Below are 20146 nucleotides of genomic sequence, written 5' to 3'. Positions count from 1 at the left end.
CGGCGCATTAATCCCGGCTGTCAATAGAGGCCTGCAGCACTACATTCATACTAAGCTCTTTAAATATCACAGGGAAAGCCCATGACATGTGTGTTTAGCGCGGGCATCCTGTTTACGGGGAGAGTGCGTGCTGCAGCTCTGCTCGCGGGGCAGAACGAACCGGGATCCGTAAACAAACGATCCAGGAACGGCACCCAGAGAGGCGCTGTGTAGCAAATATCTACATCTTCTGCCGTATAGCAGAGCCCATGCACTGCAAATCTCCAGCTCATGCTCACAGTTGCTGAGCCATGTGCAGCTAAATGGCTGATGAAGGCCGAGTCTGAGGCTTGAGATGTAGATTAAAGAGTAGCTTCTTGCGTGCCGGGCCGTGAGCCTTTGTAGTTTGGCCAGGTTCAGCCCTCGTCTCCAGATGCGTTCATCTCCGATGCTGTCTCCTCGAGGACACTCTTTAATTCCAGCACTTATCCAGTAGCATGAAGCAGATGACCAAAAATCCCTTTCAAAGTTATTGAGCTCTCTAAAAGCAACATATCGCCGTTTAAGCCGCTACTGAAAAGTCTCTCTGAAGGGACCTGGATGGGATCAATTTCTTCACCGGACACGTCTCTCAGATCAGCCTCTGCACTGTCAGGCTACATTGATTGGAGTTCCGTCTGGCTTGGGTCTGGCCTTTTGTCTTGCGTATGTTTCATATGTTTTCACTGCACTAAACCAGCCTGCGTTTTGCAGCCGGCGACCGAGGATAAGCCTCTGGAGACCTTTCGCGTTTGCTTCTCAGGGTGCACTGCCCATGCCAACATCGATGAGATGTTTTCAGGTCTTCCTCTGGCTATAGGCACCGGCTCTCCGGAAGGCGGAAAACAGACTCTGCGCTCCAAAGTAATTCCACCTATATATGGGCAGCGTTTCCGTTCACGTAAAGCGGTTTGGGCTGCTGTTTGAATCCAGGCCAGGTAATTAGTGTCTGGATGTCTGCTGCGGAAGCGCATTGTGACAGAACAATGGACCGCCGGGCCCTCAGCTCGGGGACATCTCCAGCATGCATGCCGGGGATTGTCCCACACTCTTCTGTCCCAGTGAGCTTCAGGCTGCTCAGACGCTGCTGAGCCGGCGCTTCCTCGCTGGTACAAGCCAGAGCGGAAGAACGTTGCTTTCTGCCCTCCTCTCCCCTCGGTTCAGAGCTGGTGGTGGACCAGCGGCACCCACGTCTTTCCTTCTGCTCTGGGAAAGCTTCCACGATCGCTCGCCGGCGTCCGCACCGTTGGGTCAGTTGGACACGGGCTGTCGGGAGGCAGTAATCCGCCATGTCCTGGCACAGATATCGGTTTGCCATTGTCTCGCACCGCCGTGTCCTTCATGATCGATTAGCTCAGGCTATAAAAGAAAGGTTATCGATCAATGACAGCAGAGGGGGTGGGGGGGTGGGGTGGGGTGGGGGGTTGACAGCAGCGGACATGTCTGCCTATCATCGCCACGGGAAAGGGGGATGAGCTCCAGGGATGAAAATAGCTATCATTTCTTATGGTACTTATATTTGCTCATTAACTCGGAGAGCTTCCCGGCCTGCTAATCTGTTACCTAGCAGCTGTTTGGAAGGTGGGAGAGGTTTTAAAAAGTGTGAATGAATGTGTTAGTCTTTGTGTGTGTGTGTGTGTGTGTGTGTGTGTGTGTGTGTGTGTGTGTGTGTGTGTGCACGCACGTGTGCACTGGGGAGGGGTGTCTAATATGGTTGGTTCAGTAGGTGCCACTGTGCGATGCTGGACATATGGACATGGGGTATGATTGAAACATACTTGTATGTTTTTATATATATAATGTGTGTGCGTGCGTGTGTGCTCGCATGCGCCTGCACACTTGGAAGTTCAGTAGTGATCCATGGCTGTAACAGGGAATCTTCAGGAGGTCTGGACCATTCATCACAGTGCTCAGTTCTTCCCCTCTGCCTTCAGGTTACCCGAACATCGTAGCGACGTACGGCCGTGGATACACTGGCTTCGCCCCGAGCTACAGCTACCAATTCCCTGGTAAGTTCCATCTTGTTAAGCCCTGTGTGAAGCTTCTTTTGCCTGCTGCTGTCTGGTAATGGCCTCCCCGCTGGCCAGCAAACACACACACCCTGCATCTACTTCCTGCTGTACCCCCATGCTCAGTACACACACACACACACACGTACGTATATGCAGACCCTGCGTCCTGTAGGAATCCCATGCTGTATGACTGTTACGTGGAGATTACAGGCTTGTACAACCTTTTCACAAGTGCACGCAGGCTGGCCCGCACTCTCACGACAGCATGCATCTTAGCCGTGTTTTCCGAAGCTCTACACACACATAAACACATATACCCGTGGACAGCCTGCTGGCAGGACTTAGGCTCATATGGAGTAAATAAAAAAACAGAGCCTTGAAGAGCTGACTGCAGATGGGCGAACCCTGGCACCTGTTTAACACGACGGCCTTTGTTTCGCGTTCAGCGAATCTCGGCTCGCGCGCCTCAGACGATGGCGCCCGCGACGCCAACAGTAATGGCGCTGTGTCTCTCTTTCCCCCCCCCCTCCGGGCCGATGGCGCGTGACTAAGTAACCCCTGCACGTCGTGACTCATCCCTTTGAGAAACGGGAGCAGATGGATCCAGATCTGCCAAGCACCGTGCAGATGATTAAGAGGCGCTGGCCCGGGCCTTTCTCCGCCAGACGAGCCTGTTCAGCCTGGGAGCCGGTGGCTCGGCCCAGAGTCACGCTCCTGCGAGAGCCCCACTCCGGTTTCGCGGGGCGACTGCGTGCACAAACGAGGCGGCGACGGGAGCAACTCGGGACTCGCGCATCGTTCCAAGTGTTGATGTGCGCAGCGTGAAAATACAGTCGTTCTGACGGCCTCGGGCCCAGAAGACTGGGTTTGGGCTTGCGTGCTTGTCGTACTAGAGATGATCTCGCTGGTGACGTCAAACGACGGAACTGTTACGTTGATGTGACCGTTTAAGTGTAAAGACGGCTGAGTGTTGCTTTCAAAGCGCACAGATGTTTTCATGCCAGGGAACCTCAAACAAGTGTGTCAAAAGAACGGGAACGTTCCAGAATGTTCCTGTTTCTGAGAAACTACGGAGGGGGATTAGACCAGGACTGGCCTCTCTGTCTCTGGCACCCGTCTTGTCTAGCCCGAGCCCAGATTAGCCAGTGCGTCAGCAGGAACGGTGCTACCATCATCTTAGCACTGCGGTGGCTGCTTCGCTGAGATGACACCTAGCCAAAGCCTCCCAGCGTGTCTGTCCCTCCGCGTCCCACCACCAGCAGTGGGAGAGTGTTTATCATCCTCAGACAAGGCGCACCACTGGAGTCGGCCTGAAAGCGTCCAAGCTCGACCGTGTTCGATATATGTATTTTTAGAGGGGATATTGATCTCGTGAAGGGCAGGAGGCGTTTACTGGAGGACTGTACCACACTCCCTTTAAGCTCCTACTTGTAGCGCTGGCCTAAGACTCACCAGAGAGAGGGCTGTGTACCAGGTCAGCGACACCTCTGTTTTCACACCTACGAAAGAGAGGCTTTTCACTTGCACTTAATCCCACGGTTTTCCATGTAAAATTATCTTTCCCGCGCCACTCCGAAAGAAGCCCCCCGATCTCTTCCATTTCAGATACCGTCAGTGACCTTGGTGTTAAACATATAGGGTGAATGAGTTTTTTTTCCAGACAACTTGTAGCGCCGAGGGATTTACCAGAGGCTCAGTGGCAGTGAAGGTTCAAATTGACTGTTGAATAGAGGGAAGGTAATATTTTTCAAGGCACTTCTTATAATCCACATGGCTGAGTGGATTTATAACAGGTCACGGGGAAAAAATACCGCTCGCGTGTCATGTGCGTGTGCATGCGCCTCAGATCTGTGCACATTCTTGTGCGTTCGTGTGCACGTGCACTCTCCTGTGCGTGTGTGCATGCGTGCGTGCTTTTTGTGTGTGTGGTTGTGGGTGTGCTTGCGTGCGTATGGTCACGTGCACATGCACTTTGAACATGTTTGTCTACACTGTTAGCCTGTAACAGTCACCTGTAATCACTGGCATTCAGCTAAGTCGAGGTATAAATGTAATGATGGTTTTATTTTGTAATTAGAGGATACCTGGCAGGTCTCTTCCAGTGTGGATTTTAATGAGCATGTAATAGTTTAATCGCCATGGTAATCTTCCCAGCTTGTTTTATGGGTTTTTAAAGGCATTTTCTGCCTCTTCCGATGAGGATGCATGCAAACACTGCATGAGCAAAAACGACTTCTGGAGAATAAGGAAGCACCGAAGAGCGTTCGCCGCCTGACGCGTGCGGCGCGGCCCGGTAACGGGAACACTGCCGCCAGCCCAGCCGCGCTGACGCAAGCTGCAGCTGTCTGTTCCCCTGTTTCATAATCACCGTCTTTATTTTAGCGCGCCGTCGAATACAAGCCTCCCTGCTCACCTTGTAGCTCATGATTCTGCCTGACATTAAATGGTCTTTCCTCTCCGCACGGGCCGCCCGGATCGTCTCGTCTCTGGTCGGCTGCGATTACCGCCGCCCGATGCGGCTGCCGCTGATGAGAGCCGAAGCATGCGCCATCGTCAAGGTCGCAGGCTTTCTCCAGCCAGGGGGCGCGCGTGTAATAAGCCCCTATTGGACGGCGTGTGCCTGTCAGCCCCAAAGACCCCCCCCCCCCCCCAGGGGGGGTCAGCGGGAGAGGGCTGGAATTGGCGCTTCACTTTTGATTAGGGCACAATCGGTTATGCAAACGGAGCGGCTGTCGGGGACAGGCGCTCGCGCAAAAACCCGCGCCCATCACCCCCGCCCTTCCGCCTGCCTGCCGGACAGATAACGCGGCGGGGCTTTGCAGGACATCGGAGCACAAACAAACAGATGAGGCTGCGGCGCTCGCAGGCGCGCCGGCGTTTCCGGAGCGGGAGGGGAAAATGGAGGGCTGGGGAGGGGCTATCGCTCGCCTCGGCGAGACGCCTCTGCCCCGCACCCGTGTCGCAAAGAGGGAAGGAGCTTCTTCTGTTCAGTAGCAGCAGAGAGAGACAGACGGAGAGGTTGAGGGAGATGGAGAGAGGGAGGAAGAGGAAAGAGAGCAACAAAGTGTGTGGGGGGGGGGGTTGAGAGACAGGAAAGACAACAAGAATGGTCTCTCCCACAGCCGTGGCACTTCGTCCTTCTCTTCACCTGAATCAGGTCCAATTAAAACGCCGGCTCGTTAACCTGCTCCGCACGCCACAGACGCACGCGGCGTGGTGTGGGCTCAGAGCAGGGGCTGCCGTGCTGGGCACACACCCACACCCCCACCCAAAAAGCTGTTGTGTGATTATTGAGCCCGCAGCACGATCCAGGGCGCAGGTCAGCGCGGCGACGGCCTGGTGGAGATGGATGCTTGCGTCAGCCTGCGACGCTCCCCACCCGCAGTAATCGCTCTAATGAGCCGCCTCCTCGCTGCCGCGCCCCTCCACGCTCACGACCGGGCCGGACTCGCCGGGGTTTAATCGCCTCCTCGGCTGTGTTCCAGATGCTCCGGCTTCCGCGAGGTTTGGCGCGGTTTAGCGCGCGATCTCGCGACCGGCACCGGATCCCTCCGTCCCTCCCCTACCACCCCCTTGGCTTTTTGCTGCAGAGTCAGATTTTGCCTCCGCAAGGACAAAACCCCGCGCCCCCAAACGAGCTCCCTCAGATAGCGGGAGTGACGGGCGGATGACTTTCCTCCGCCCTCCAGGTTAATCCCTGGCGCCCGTCAGCCGGTGAAATGCTACTCATCTGTCTGGTAATTGCCCTCGTCAGGGAGGCGGCATCACAGAAAATGGGGCGTGCGGCTGCTCTTGGAGAGCACCCCCCCCCCCCCACCCGTCTGCTCTGCCATTGTCTCGTACCGCTGCGCGCGCGCGCGCACACACACGCGCACACACACACACACACACACACATCCCGTGCCCACCCACTAGGACTGACATCAGCGACGAGGGCGAGCTGTTTGGCTCCAGCCATACAACACGTCGTTTCCAGCGGGCTCCACTGAGCTGGGACCTGCGATACTCCTTTCTCTGTCTGTTTTAAGCCTGATCAGCTACAAGTCGAGACGGAGCGGAGAGCAGGCGCGCCTGGGTCGTGCTGTTGCGTACGTAAATGTCGCCGTACTATTCTCCTCTCTCAGCTGGGAGACGGTGTGGCCGATCGAATTTTCTCCGGTGTTCCATTTTACTGCGTGATGCATGGACTAGTGTGGCAGACAGCATTCAACAAACCGGTGGGACTCCAACCTTCTATTACCCCCATCACGGATGTACAGACGCGACTGCAGGTGCCCTCAACCCCCACGCCTCCCCGATCCATCTCGCAGGCGGCCTAAACCCCTAACACGTTTTCCCTTTCTTAATATCCCGCCATTACCGCATGTAAATGTGGTGTTTTTATAGGAAGCCCGTGTAAGCGGCTCCCCCTTTCTCCCGCGGAAGTCTGTGGGACCTTCTTTCTTACTTGGCCCCATGTTGAGAACATTCTCTTTCCTGAGTGGTTCCATTTTGCTCCAGTAGAGCGGTCGCCTCTCCTGGCCTTTCCTGCCACGGGGTTTTTTCGTTTGCGCTTTTTCCCGTAGCACACACATTGCACATCATCTGTATCCGTAGATGACTACATAAGGGTCCTTATGTAGGTCCATCTGCCCTTCATCGGAGCTGTCTGCCTACCTTGCACCTACACTCGCCGGACACTCCATTAGTGCATTACGGGTGTGTCCTGGCGGCGGACAGCCGTTTATCACTTGATTTGGAACAGCAGGATCACGGACGAGCAGATATTTTTCCGGGCGGTGGACCATTCCCGGCTCAGATACACTGTTATCAGTGGATCACACACCGCGGCTGGAGTCCGGAAGCGTCGGTGGCGCTGCCGGGTTAGGAGAGGAGGAGAACTCCGCCTCGGAAAAAGATCCAGCCAATGGCAGACAGGCTTGAGGTCAGAAGCTAAGGCCACTAACGAGGAGCCAGGGAATGTCCGTCACCGAATGTTTCTGTTACCCAAGTGGGCGGGCATAGTGGGATGGCCCTGCACAGAGTGCATGCAGCCGGCGGGACACTGTGTCCAGGGCGTGATCGAGGCACCGCAGAGATCTCTTCATGCCTTGTGCGCTCAGCAATGCGTCTCCGAGACACAGCGTTAGTCAGATGCTGCACTGCTCCTCACGCATTCTCGTGTTCTTAGAGAATGCTGATATATCGTAGCCTTCACCTCTCAGACGCTGCCAGACCGCACTGCAAATATGGCTCCTGCATTCTCCTTGTTTTAGCCTTTAGAAAAGACACTTGAACTGTCGCTTCTGCCTTAAATTATGCACCCAGGGCGCCAAATCCGTCACTAACTTACACGAAGCTGTCTGCGTTCTCCTGCAGCTGGAGTAACACTCTGAGAGATTGACCCGACCACACAAGGCCCGTAATTAATGTCATATCGTTGAAATTCACGCCCCCGGAGTCAGAGGAGCTGAGCTCCTACAGCGATCATTAACCGGTGGCACTCTCGCCTGTGATTCCCCGGGGCCGAGAGCGTGGCGGGCTCTGATGGGCACCAGGCTCGGCCACCCGTCTGCCCACTCATTAGGGGGTATGTTGGCGCAAGTGTCCAGCGCGGTGCACCGACGGTGCTGGTGCATTTGTGCCCCCCCCCCCCCCCACACACACACACACACCTGCACCACCACCACCACCTCCACCTCCACCTTCCACCCGGGAGCAGCACCCCTTTGATAGCTCAAAAGAAAAGCAGTCCAAGCCGGGGGGTTTCTGCAGGAGAAGAATGACTCCCCTCTCGACTGGCGGACGGAAAGATGGTCAGGGGAGATTGGCCCTCTTGCCTTTCTTTCTTCATATATTTCTTTATTTCTTTATTCTTTCTAGTCCGCCCCTCTCCTCGCACCTTCTGTCGGGGTGGAATTGACTAATAAGGCTTTTTCTGAGTGCCCTCGAAATGAAGGGGGCCATAGATCACATTTTTTGATCCATTTTCCTTTAGAGTTTAATTGATGTATTAATATATTCAACATGCCATTTTTCAGATGTTCTGTAGATCAGATACTCTGTTCAAAAAAAGCGTTACGTAGCTTGAATGCTTGACGATACTGACATACTAATATCTAACTGTCTGATATTCAGATAATTTGCATGTGCAAGACACACATACTAATCTTTAATAAGACTGCACATGCTAATTTAATATTCAGGACATGCCCTGTGTGTGTGTGTGTGTGTGTGTGTGTGTGTGTGTGTGTGTGTGTGTATGTGTATATATATATATATATATATATATATATATATATATATATATATATATATATATATATATATATATATATATATATATATATAAAAAATTATAACTTAAATGTATTTTTGCACTTATCTTCAAACAGGGTGTCTGTTAAATTGTTGGCTTATAAAGTTCTTATTAGGAAGACTTCAAAAAAGCTTCTTAAGAAAAGCAAAAGCAGAGAGAGATAGTGAGAGAGAACGAGAGAGAGCGAACGAGAGAGAGAGGGAGAGCGAGAGAGAGAGACGTTTCCTCTGTGGTCTGCAGGGTGCAGAGCAGCTGTGTCCTTGTCTGCTCTCCAGGCCACGACAGCCCAGCAGAGCACACAGTCCCTGACAGGAACAAACAGGCTGGAGGAGAAGAAAAAAAAAACAGAAGAAAAATGGAAAGCTAAATATTGGCTTTATCTCTTCAAGAATAAAAGGCCCATGAAATTGATTTGAAGCTGCCAAGTCTCTCCCAAGTGGCATCTTCCACACTGAAAGCAAAACAACGAGCCGGCACAATCTATTAATTAACCCACTTAATTAATCCTAATCCAGCAGAGTTAATCTCCTGCTAGGCCTTGCTAGTTCCACTGCGCAGGTGTCTACCTGACCTCACACCAGCGGAGCCTGGCGAGTGCAGAGGGTGGCCTTCGCTAGCCCTCCCTGTTCACAGTCACGTTGGCAGCAGCCGTGCGTAAGGCAGTCTGTCCACTACTGTCTGAAAAGGACTCTTAAGAGGCTGAGGAGTGGGTTTTAAACAAATGGTCATTTAATTAAACGGACAGTGAAGAAACCTCGGCAGTACTGATGTTAATGGAACTCGTTGCCGCAATGGTAAAGCCAAGTGAAGGTTTTGGGGTTAAAGAACGCTTTAATGTCACATGGAGCTTTAGCCTGGGGGGTGTGGAGGTTGGATTCCGGTCTCAGCAACATAAACTGGAAAGTCTTGTAATGGGAAGGTTGCCAGTTCAAGTCCCACCACTGCCAGGTTGCCACTGTTGGGCCCCTGAGCAAGACCCTTAACCCTCAATTGCTCAAGTTGTACTCATCATAATTGTAAGTCTTTAGATAAAAGCATCAGTTAAATTTCTCTCTTAGAGACGTAACATGAAAGTCTGGATTCAGGTCTCAGAGGCCACAAGGTGACACTTTAAGCAATAACTCAGGAGAAGCGTACAGTTCTCTGCCTGTTCTGCCAGGCAGCTTCAGTCCAAATGGACCAACGGATTAGAAGTTCTGCTAAATAATGATAATTCTACAGTCCATTATGGGCCGAGCAGATCCATGGCGTTGTGTCCGTTCTGACAGAAGTTCGAATGGCTCATTGATGACCTGAACTGCGGGCTAATAAACGGAGCTTTGCCATATGTGGCCATTTCTACGTTTATTTATACGGCACATCAGTTCCGTCGCTCTGTCTTGTCGCTAATCTTATTCCGAAGTCCGCATTTCATTAGGCATTAGCGGCCCATAAAAGGTTATTAAGGACACTAATACAGGGGGGTCTGTGCTGAAGAATAGTGGAGAGCCCATAAGAGACGAGGCTAATTACAATCCATTCCTCTATCTGAACCCAACCATCTGCCAGTGTCAGCCGCTTATTGTCTATTGGCTTTCAATCATGAACGGACCACTGCAGCCAAAGATGTGTGTTTTAATTAGGGAGCTGTGGTATAATTATATTTATATTTTAATGATGACTTTGACAGAGCGTTTGAGTGGATGTCCTTCATTGTTCACTAAAATGATAATATTTAATTATGATGTTTGAACACTCCAGATTTAGGCGCTCAAGTGGTTTTCTGTCTGTTTGACACACGCACGCACGCAAGCCCGCGTGCGCACGCACGCACAAAGCAATTGGGTGCGCTTGGATGCTCTCATCATGCAGTTCTGCTAGTACTAACCCCTGCATTCTGCTCACAGAATCGGCCACAAAGGCTGGTTGGCTGAGAGCTTGTGAGCAGCAGAGACATGGCCAGTCAGCCAGTGCTAAAGGTGCTAGGAGACAAGTGCAAGCATCCTTATATATGCGCACACACACACACACACACTCACTCTCTCTCTCTCTCTCTCACTCTCTCTCTCTCTCTCTCTCTCTCTCTCACACACACACACTCTCATACACTCTCTCACACACACACACACACAGTCTTCTCCCATTGGGCCATACATACCTGTTCTTTCCCTTGCATTAAAGATGCTTAAAGTGAATTAACGAGCACTTGGAAGCGAGCAGTTAATCCCAGATGCCTAATCTGCTCATAACGGCATAAAGGGCCACTAAAGTTGGGAGGGAGAGCAAGTCTGGCCAGGGTCCCGTCCCAGACCCCCCTGCCGTGCGGCGCCCAGCCCGCCACAGCCGGCGCTGCTGTTCACGCCGCCTGGAGACGGAATTACCCCCCTGATTGATTGAGTTCCAAAGCATAAACCCGGCATGACCGACGACAGAGGAAGACTCGCCCACTCTGCTTTTATGACCCTCCGCTTTCATGTCTCTCTCTCGGTCTCTGCCTCTATCTGCCTTGCTCTTTATCCTTTGTCCCCGTCTGAATTCCCCCACCCTGACATAAGCAGCGCTGCCAAGATAAGGGACCAAAGTGGACGGCAGAGCTGTGAGCGCGTGTCCATTTCCACGTGGCCTGGGTGCTGCCTCTCTGGATGGAGGAGCGCCGGGGCGTCCAGCCTTTTGCTCCCGTGTTTCTCCTTCGGCTTGTTATGGCGGCTTTTTGTGCTGAGCCGCGGAGAGCATAACTGCATATCTATAAATACAACGTCTTCCTGGCCTGATTTACAGTATTAACTAACGACCGAAGCAACATGTCATAATTCTTCTGGAGCTGCGAAATCAATGGCACACAGAGCGTAAATGATACTTAGACAAAAGATTACGCAACAGCGTGCAAAATGTCCCCATTTGGCGAGTGCGTCATTGATTTTTCAGAAGGATGTACTGCTCTTAAATTGTTTTGTTTTCTTTCTTTGCTTGTTTGTTTGTTTCTTTTTGTATATTTATCTTTTTTGATTTTGTTATTGATTTCTTTTCAACCCTTTAACTGCCTCCCTGTTAATGGCTTACAGAGACACCGCGGTGCCGCAGGTTCTCAAAGCCGTGACTTGTTTACCGTAGTAATTGGGTGTATAAGTTGGCCGGAGTCCGAAGGGCTCTTGACAGCTGAGCAGGGACCGGAGGGGTCCGTCCCGGCAGAAGCTCTCGAGCGCATGTAAGGGGGCGAGCGGACCCTCCTAAAGCCATTAAAGGCCGCTGCTGTTCTCAGTGCACTCTAGAGGGCAGGTCTGCAGCACCAACGGGTGGCGGATCTCACTGGAACGGTGCTCAGTTTGTGACAGAGAGCTGGTTTTCTTAAGTTCAGTCGAACCTGTAGCATGCAATTCTCTTTTTAACCGCTGTCTGCTTCTCCTCATATCTCCTCTCTCCTCTCTCCTCCCTCCTCCCCTGCCCTCCTCTGCTAAACCCTGTGCGCGTCCGCAGGCTTCCCCGCGGCGGCGTACGGTCCAGTGGCAGCAGCTGCAGCAGCGGCAGCGGTGCGCGGCTCAGGTAGGGCGTCCCGTGGAAGAGGCGGCTATGCGGTATATCCACAGAGCGCAGGGCCAGGTAAACGCTCTGGCCATCCTCCCGTGTGCCTGCCACGCGCTCCATGCTGCTCTTAACTCTAGCCGCCTCTGTCCTCTCTCACACACACACACACACACACACACACACACACACACACACACGCACGCACACACACCGAGACTGTGCAGTTAGAAGGAAGGAGCAGGATTTCAAGGCCTCTGCCTTATCCTCCTGCTCTCCTAACCCACAGTAGGTGTGATTAATCGTGATAGCAGAGGTTGCCTCTTGCACCTGACCTGAGAACAGTTTTGCCTTACGTTATAATTGCAAACGCCAGGGTTGGTGTTGGCAAAGCTGGTCCCAGATCAGACCTCAGGGCTGCCCGCTGCATTCCCACTCCCCATGTACCATGCTGTAGATGGAGTGTTGTTTTCCTAACCCTGCACACTGTCATCCAACACAGGCCGTGTGACTGAGTATCTTCATTTCTCATGGTTTTTAGGGAGTTCATCCACACTTAATCACTCGAGCGTCCGGCCCGAACTCGCCGGGACCGGCTCTGGTCCTTAGTGGCTGCTTATAGTGAGGCTGCACATTCAGAAGTTCCCGGTCTCGACTCCTCCGACCACAGATATCGATCGGGAGGCCAGATAGCTTAATCAATCAATCTGACTTTGCCCGTAAGCCATGAGGATGCGTAAATAAATAAACGGAGGCCCTGGGTGGAGTGGTTGGGGTGGAGGGGGTGGGGTGGGGGGAGCACTTTCCTCCCTGGCCTTTACTGCAGTGAATGGCCTTTAGCACTGCAGGAAATGATGGCCTTGTCTAATTGGCTGTCAAAAAGTGGGGTCTGAGCACAAGTGTGATGTGGCCCCGGATTCTGACAGCTGCCACATGCGCGTACATACACACACACACACACACACACACAGACTTTTGCTTACAGACAAACACTCTTACGTACCCTTTCTCTTTTGTTCTTTCTCTCTCTCTCCCACTCTCTCTCTCTCTCTCTCTCTCTTTCTCACACACACACACACACACACACACTCACGCACGCGCACACTCAAGCGCACTCCATGAGCACCTGCTCTCGAGCAGACAGCCACCTCTAGCCCGGTGGAATTCTCAGACAGGCGGAAAAGTGGGTGCGCACTGCGTCCAGCCAAACGGCGACGACAGAGTGTGAGCCAATCAGTCATGCCTCTCCACTCAATCAGACATGTCTGATTCTGATTAGCGCCCCGCTAAAAGAACTTAGCCCGCAAGAATAGAGAGAGAGAGAGAGAGAGAGAGAGAAACACCACGCTTCACATCTGCTTTCCATTTTGGAAAGCATGAATTGCACCAGGCTCATTCAGAGAATGCCAGGAGGCTTAAATCGAGACTCTCATGAGAAATGAATATCTCAGAGCTAACTGTAGTGGTTCGGCTAGAACAAGTGCTTTAGGAACTATTTTATGATGTCATGGGGCAAGACTTAAGAGAGACACAACGTAAGGTTTTCAGTGGCTTCATTCTTCTCCTTAGACTGTGAAATTCAAGAGTGTGACCGTTTGCTTTATGACGGGGCATACCGAGCGGGTCCACTAGGGGGCGGCGTGGGTTGGTCGTGACAGCGGGCTTCCCGTCCTCTCTGAGTCAGAAGCTGACATGTTGGGCGCACCCCAACCAACTCACGCCAGGGTCTCCCCGTCAGGATCGGTGCACTGACATTTAACGCTAACCTTTTCATGGGACTTCATCATGCATTACCCGGCCAACGCGAGCGGCGGGACGAATTTACTGCTGGGGTGGAGGGTGAGAGGCATCTGTGTGGGCTGCGCGCCGAGAAGCGAGCACGCAAGCCGGGTGGACTGACGGCTGCCCTCCGGGTCACAAGCATTCGGCACTCTTCTCTGCGCTGCCGACGCTTTAATGGCCGGCCAGGTTTCCAGTACGCTGATGGAAGCAGGCTTCTGGCCCCCACAAATATCTCATGTGATTCCTCGAGTGCCCAGCACAGCTGGGTTGGCTCCCGCGTTGCCGAAACATGTCCGCTTTCGACAGGAACATACAGGCACAGGACTGGCCTGCGCGGCTATGCGCTGTCCCCGATTCCCCTCAGTTTGGAAATGTGACAGCCAGACATAAAGCCAGACATCCTGCAACAAGAAATAAATAAACAATTTTATTTGAAAATAAACAAGACCGAATGAATGAATAAACTTAAAAGAGATGGACATGGTACTGTGCTGTGGCTTATCTCATGATAATTTCAGCATGGACCGTGGCGCTCGTGTTCAGGTTGTCTCTCAGCATCTTCTCCATCACGGCCCACTACAGAGTAGTTAACCCCAGTATCCTCATGTTTCCCCCCACCTTTTATTGGACGTTTAGTTGAAGGCTAGGCCCACATAAGTGACACACTGGTCTCATTTACTGCATGGATTATAAAGCCTCTTTAAAAGAGTCACTTTGCGCTCATTGGCGCTAGGTGTTAGGAGATCCCATTATTATCATTTATAAAGGATGTGGTCATAAAACAGACGATATGTGAGCTTTGGCCATGTGAAATGAAATACACAATGTGCTTAGTCCTGAATAATTATAAATATACACTCCATAGTGTACTCACCTCTGAATAATTATAAATATACACTCCATAGTGTACTCACCTCTGAATAATTATAAATATACACTCCATAGTGCACTCACGTCTGCAGAAGAGTAGTTATTTGAGGAGGTGTTTGATTGATCCATTTAAACAGCATGCTGAGCTGATGCAGCAAGATATTGGTGGTTAAACACAGAGAGCGACACGTCACATGTGTGTTTATTATCGTCACAGCTATGTACAATGTGCAGTACCCAGTGAGACAAAATAATGTTTCTCCTGGACTCAGGATCCGAGACGCACGCCTACACGTATGGCGTGCGCGGTGCTGACAGTACGTGACCTGGGCGAACAGGGGAACACTTCCCCGGAACGCTGCATGCAAACCTCTCTACACGTAGTCAGGAAGTGCTGGTGTGTTGATGGACGCTGACCTGCTGGCTGTGTCTCTTGTCTCTCCAGTGTCTGTGACTCTGAGACACTAGGAGTTGCGCTCCTCCCTACACACTCTCCTCTGCTCGCACTCCACCGGAAGGTTTGTCCCACCCCTCCCAACCCTCTCTCCCGCCTCCCCGTGACACCCAACTGCCACGTTTTTCATTTTTATTCTCAGTTTCTACCATTTGTTTGCTGCAACGCTACATTTTTTTTTCTGCTTGTGAGCCCCCTTTTGTTTTTTTACTTTTTTCAAATTATTCCCACATTTCATCGAGTTGTTTACTTTCCATGAGTACTCCACTCTCTCCAGCTCTCTAAATGAGTTCATTTATGTTATTTATATTTGAGTTCTGTGTCATGGTTTCCCCATCTCTGCAGACTCTTCTCTTTAACCCTTACGTTCCCTACCTCTGCCTGTTCCCAGACCTGTTTGTGATTCTGGCTAGATCAGCTGCATGCTATTCTCGTAGTGCTCTTGGTAGAGATGAATGTAGATGTGCTGTAGATCCGATAGATGGTATTGTCTGTCATCTAGTACCTGGTAAAGCCTGTGAATATTCCTGTTGTCTTGTTAAAGCGCAGTCTGAACTTGCACGGTAGTCACATGTACCTCATGGTTTTCTTTTCCTGTGTGCTGACCTCGTGCTTCTCGTCCAAACTGATGGCATGGCATTATGATATTTTAGCAGAAGAGTCGATCACTTCCTGAGACTTTTTCTGCTTTCTTGAAACATCTTCGGTATCGGGTTCGTTCTCGTTTGCCCTCAGCCTGCTCCGCTGTGTCCAACCCCCGTTTCCGACGAACCTGCAGCACGGTCTCAGGGTGGGGGTTCTTCCAAACTGAGAACTGCCTCCCCTGCGTCTGCCGGGGACGACAGACGCCGCGGAGCTAGCGAGTGGGCGAGCCCGGGGGGCCCTCTGCTCACCTGGGCCCAACATGAAGGGCTAAAGGCAAACGGGCCCCTTCGTCACCCCCTCACACACACAGTCACAAATATGTACAACTGTAGCTCCAGCCCAAACCTTACCTCCAGAAAAATGAGCCAAACAGAATCTTAATTCCAGCAACTAAAAGAATATCTCGGGCTATTTTAGTATTTTAGTAAAAAATGCGGTTTAGTTTTCCATGGTGGGGAAATACAGAATGTCCTCAGGAAGTCCAAATTTTCATGTTTCTCTATCCTTATAGGAACCTTTGGTTCACACAACAGAACAAAACAAAGTAGACACAGACACACTGACACCTACACAGAGTGTACACAGACACACACACACACACACAGACACACTCACTCACACACAGACACACACACACACACACTGTCTCATTTCTGTACTCTTCTGCTGTCAGGCTGAGCAGCACTGAGCGTGCTGGGGGGGTTCACAGCACAGAGGAGCTATGTCACTCTCCATTAGGCGCTGCGTACAGAAAGACGGGCAGGTCACTGCAGCTCGCCGGGAGCTCAGCTGGCCGCAGGTGCACGCGGGCCGGGCCGGGGCCCTGCGCCAGCCGTCACACTGACGAGGGATGTATGAGAAACGCACCTCATACCCGTCTGTCACCCCTCCTGATGAAGACGGATGTGTGTTTTCTCCATATCGCAGCGAGCTGTTCACTTCCCTGCGTGCCTGCGTGCGTGACGAAGAGATCTATCATCACATGGAGTCTAAGACTAAACCTCTAAAAGATATTTGCTTGATTAGTTTCATTAAATGTAATTTTCCCAGATCTAGCCAAACCACAATGTGATGAGGCATTATCTATAGACTCTTTATGAGCTGCCTGCCACCTGTGGCTAAGAAGGAAATTTGGTCATGATAATTAGTCACCTATTGGCTACAAAAAATTCATTTAAGAATAGAGAATGATGCCCTCTGGAGGCAGTCAAGGCAGCTAGCAATTCCTCTAAAAAGGTGACACAGGTAGAAACGGGGGGGGGGGGGGGGGAGCTAATTCCACATGTTCTGAAATTCCAGGCTAATTTAGAAGAACGTTTGACAAGTTCACCGACACACTTCCGGAGAATTCCGAGTGAAGTTGGCTTTGTTTAAGTGGGAAAACCTGGAAGGGACTGGAGCTCTCCGAGGGAACACCTGCGCGAGGAACCGCTGCTCCGCTGCTCTTTAAAGACGCTTTTCCTCTTTTCCTTTCTTTTCCTTTCCTTCTCTTTTGCTTTTCTTTTTTTTCCCCCTCTCGCTTTTCGGCCGCAGGTGGATTCCTTCTCTGGTCCGCTCCGACGTATTTACCGTGGCTGACATTTCGGCAGCGGGTGATTGTCTGGAATGTTATTTCCGAGGTTGGCCGTGGTCCTTGAGCTTTGCGGAAAACTGTTTGAAAGTCACCGTGCGAAATGTCAGCTTTTTCCTCCCTCCTTTCAGTGAAAAGGTACTTTAAATGGCAATATTTTGCTGGCATCAGCAGGCTGGTTGTGGTAACGTAGTGCTGACGGCCGCGGTGTGAGTCATTCGGGGTCCGCGGAGCCGGATACAGCGGCAGAGTGTTGGGAGCCCCCCACCCCCTCCTTCATTAACGCACTTCGCATCATAGCAAATCGCCATGCAAACGCATTCTGGTGTTCTCAGGACTTTTCTGCTAGATGAACAGAAATAAGTCTGCACGTGGTTGTAACATATAGGACAAACCAAATCTGGCTTTTTTTCCAGGCGGATATGAACGATTTAAGTGCTACTTATTTGGGGTTCAGACTGTGAACTTTATTTCCATGACAGTGGCCTGCTTTCACGTGTATCCAAAAGCTCCAGAAGTCCAAACTGAGAAGCGCGTCGGTGGCCGCCCTTCAGTTGGCGCTCCTGCGGCGCAATATTTCGAGACGCGCAATATTACCGATCGGCGTCGTTCTGAGTGGCACTTTTTTTTTTTTGCCAGCGTGTGGTTTTTACCGCCCCGAACCCACCACCCCGGCTCTTCTCCAGCGATAAGGCCGCGTTTTCTGTGGTTCGAAATTCGGCTATAGTGGATTGAGACAAAGAACAGCGGTAGGTGTTATTGTTGAGAGGGGCCATTGCCCCCAGAGCTCAGCAGCACCACGGAGGGCTGGTGTGATATGTAGCCATAGCGCAGTACTCTAGGTAGTAAGAGGAGTGGTGCTGTACGGAGGGAATTAAAGGCCTCAGACTGTGAGGCCCCTGATGGGCCCCTGATGGGCCCCTGGGGTAATCCCCAAGACAGCCAGCTGAGCATAAATAGTAAAGAGACCACTAACTTGCATTAAAGCAGAGAGGCCAACCAACTCACATTACACACGGAGTAGTGACAAATTGCTGCTCTCTGTTTCGTAACAGCTGATAAAAGGACCATATTATTCATGCATTCATCTATTTATCTGTCTTTTCTTGATGCTGTTTCATCAGGCATTATGTGTAATAGCACAGAGCAGGGCGGAAAAAGCACGCAAGGCTTTCATCTAGGCAATCGCGCCGAAGCGGCCCAGATGGGGCCTCTAATGGCGCGGTTGACAACCTTCCAGAGTGCAGTCATTCTGTGCATCGCCCCTACCCCCGCACTCCACTCCACCCCACCCAGCCTCACCCCACCCCAGCCCTTCAAAGCCAGCTTGGGGGGTGGGCGGGCTCCGTGCAGAAGCGGCTTAGCCAAAGCCGCATCTGGATGACCTGCGCCCAGCTGCTCAGACACGAGCCCAAAGTGTCTCTGCGCGGCAGCGGCAGGATGATGAACAGACGGGGCCGCGTCGCCTGCCCGACGCGCACGACCGCCCCGCGTTTCAGTGGCACTATTCATCAAGTCCGCCGAAGTGAGTTTGTGCATCTATCACCTGTCAACGATGCACACGACCGCCCCCCCCCCCCCAAGAACGTGCCATTATGAAGTAATTAGATTTGGCTTTGAGCAGGAGGACAAGGCCCAATAGAAAGCAGAACACGGAGCAGGGCTTTCGTGGGAGAATGCACTCGCTCTGAATGGGACTCGTCTGAATGTGATTCGTTTGAATGCTTGCGGCTTTGTCTTGCCACAAGGTTGTAGTTTCGAGGAAATAATTCATATGTAAATATGCAAGCGTGCGGCTACACACGCAAACGTGCGCGCGCGCGCACACACTCCTCTATCACTACGTTATTCACGGCAGCATAAAACACGCGTGGTGTCACTCCGGAGCTGACTGGCAGAGGAGCACATCTGAGCTGAGCCATTATTGCGGCAACTTTTTTGATGTTTAAAAAACGACAATGTTTAATTCAGCTCCGTTTTTTTGTTTTTTTTGTCGCGCCCCCCCCCCCCACCACGTCCCCAGTTCCACTTGGTCAAAGTGAATCATTTGCATGCGCTCAGAAAGAGAGAATTAGCTGGCAGAGGTAATCAGGCACCCGATTCTGCCAGATGGCTTTCTCTGTAGTCAGTAAATGGGTGCTTTTAACCGCACTGTATTCCGCATTTCTGCTTCAGATAGTGCTATCATTAGAAATGATCTACCTGCATAATCAAAGTCATTTCTACAGACCTTTATTAGATAAGACCTTCGCTGTCACAGCGGCGAAACGAACAGCATCCCCGGTGCTAATTTGCCGTGTCGGCGCAAAACAAAGGGACCAGGTGTATTTGTCGTGCACGCGTTAATTTTTCCCGCGTCCCCCCGCCATGCTTAAATTAGGCCCCGAATATTCATGCAGACAGCGGCGGGAGCGCAGCATTATGCAGGGCGAGTGGGCCTGGGGCGGCGGACAAAAGCGAGGTCCCGCTCCGGCAGCGCCTGGCGACCGCACCGCGCCGCAGGCTGCCGTTAAAAGGTCTTCATTTGTTTGTTGTTAAAGATCTAATTAGGGAGATGAGAGAAAGAGCAGGACGGGACATCGGCTGATGAAGAGGCGAGTCCGGAGCTCCCGCTCAACCTCAAGGACGCCCGTCTGTCACAGTGGCCCGTCAGAGGCGGGCTCGGCCCGAGGGCGTTTGCGGGGTCTCTCTTCCTTAAATGATTGAAGACGTTTAAGCGGGCATTCCCCCACTCCCGAGCCTTGGGTCATACTGAGCTCAGTATTCTCCTTCATGCAGTAGCTGCAGTTAATGGAAACAAACACACACAAACACGCACACACACAAAGCTTGAACATTGGAATGCATCTTGTGCAGCATTACCTGAGAACACATGCAAATATTTGTATCGATGGGGCACACAGGCTCTGCTAATTTGCAGTTATAAACTGCGGTGATATAAATTCTTAAGGAACTTAGTTTTCAGTCAAATGTACTGAGCCAGCTGTTTGTGAGCCAGG

The 20146-nt window shown here is 51.7% G+C and overlaps 1 protein-coding gene across 11 annotated transcripts in view; it reads left to right on the top strand.

Moving 5' to 3' along the window:
• Nucleotides 1-20146, top strand: part of msi2b (musashi RNA-binding protein 2b) — a 173842-nt gene that overhangs the window by 138954 nt on the left and 14742 nt on the right. For 4 of the 11 annotated variants that reach the window (XM_081700283.1, XM_081700282.1, XM_081700280.1 and 1 more), the window contains exons 10-11: nt 1953-2027; nt 11782-11904. In XM_081700283.1, the coding sequence (XP_081556409.1) occupies nt 1953-2027; nt 11782-11904 (198 nt within the window). The remainder of the gene's footprint in view (nt 1-1952; nt 2028-11781; nt 11905-20146) is intronic. The other 7 variants (XM_081700289.1, XM_081700288.1, XM_081700285.1 and 4 more) reach the window with 2 other exon arrangements.

Source organism: Electrophorus electricus, chromosome 17 (assembly GCF_041902795.1).
Source record: "Electrophorus electricus isolate QZ-2024a chromosome 17, ASM4190279v1, whole genome shotgun sequence".
Lineage (NCBI taxonomy): Eukaryota > Metazoa > Chordata > Actinopteri > Gymnotiformes > Gymnotidae > Electrophorus > Electrophorus electricus.
Note: the sequence above shows the minus strand (reverse complement) of the source record. Positions and strands in the feature narration are given on the sequence as shown.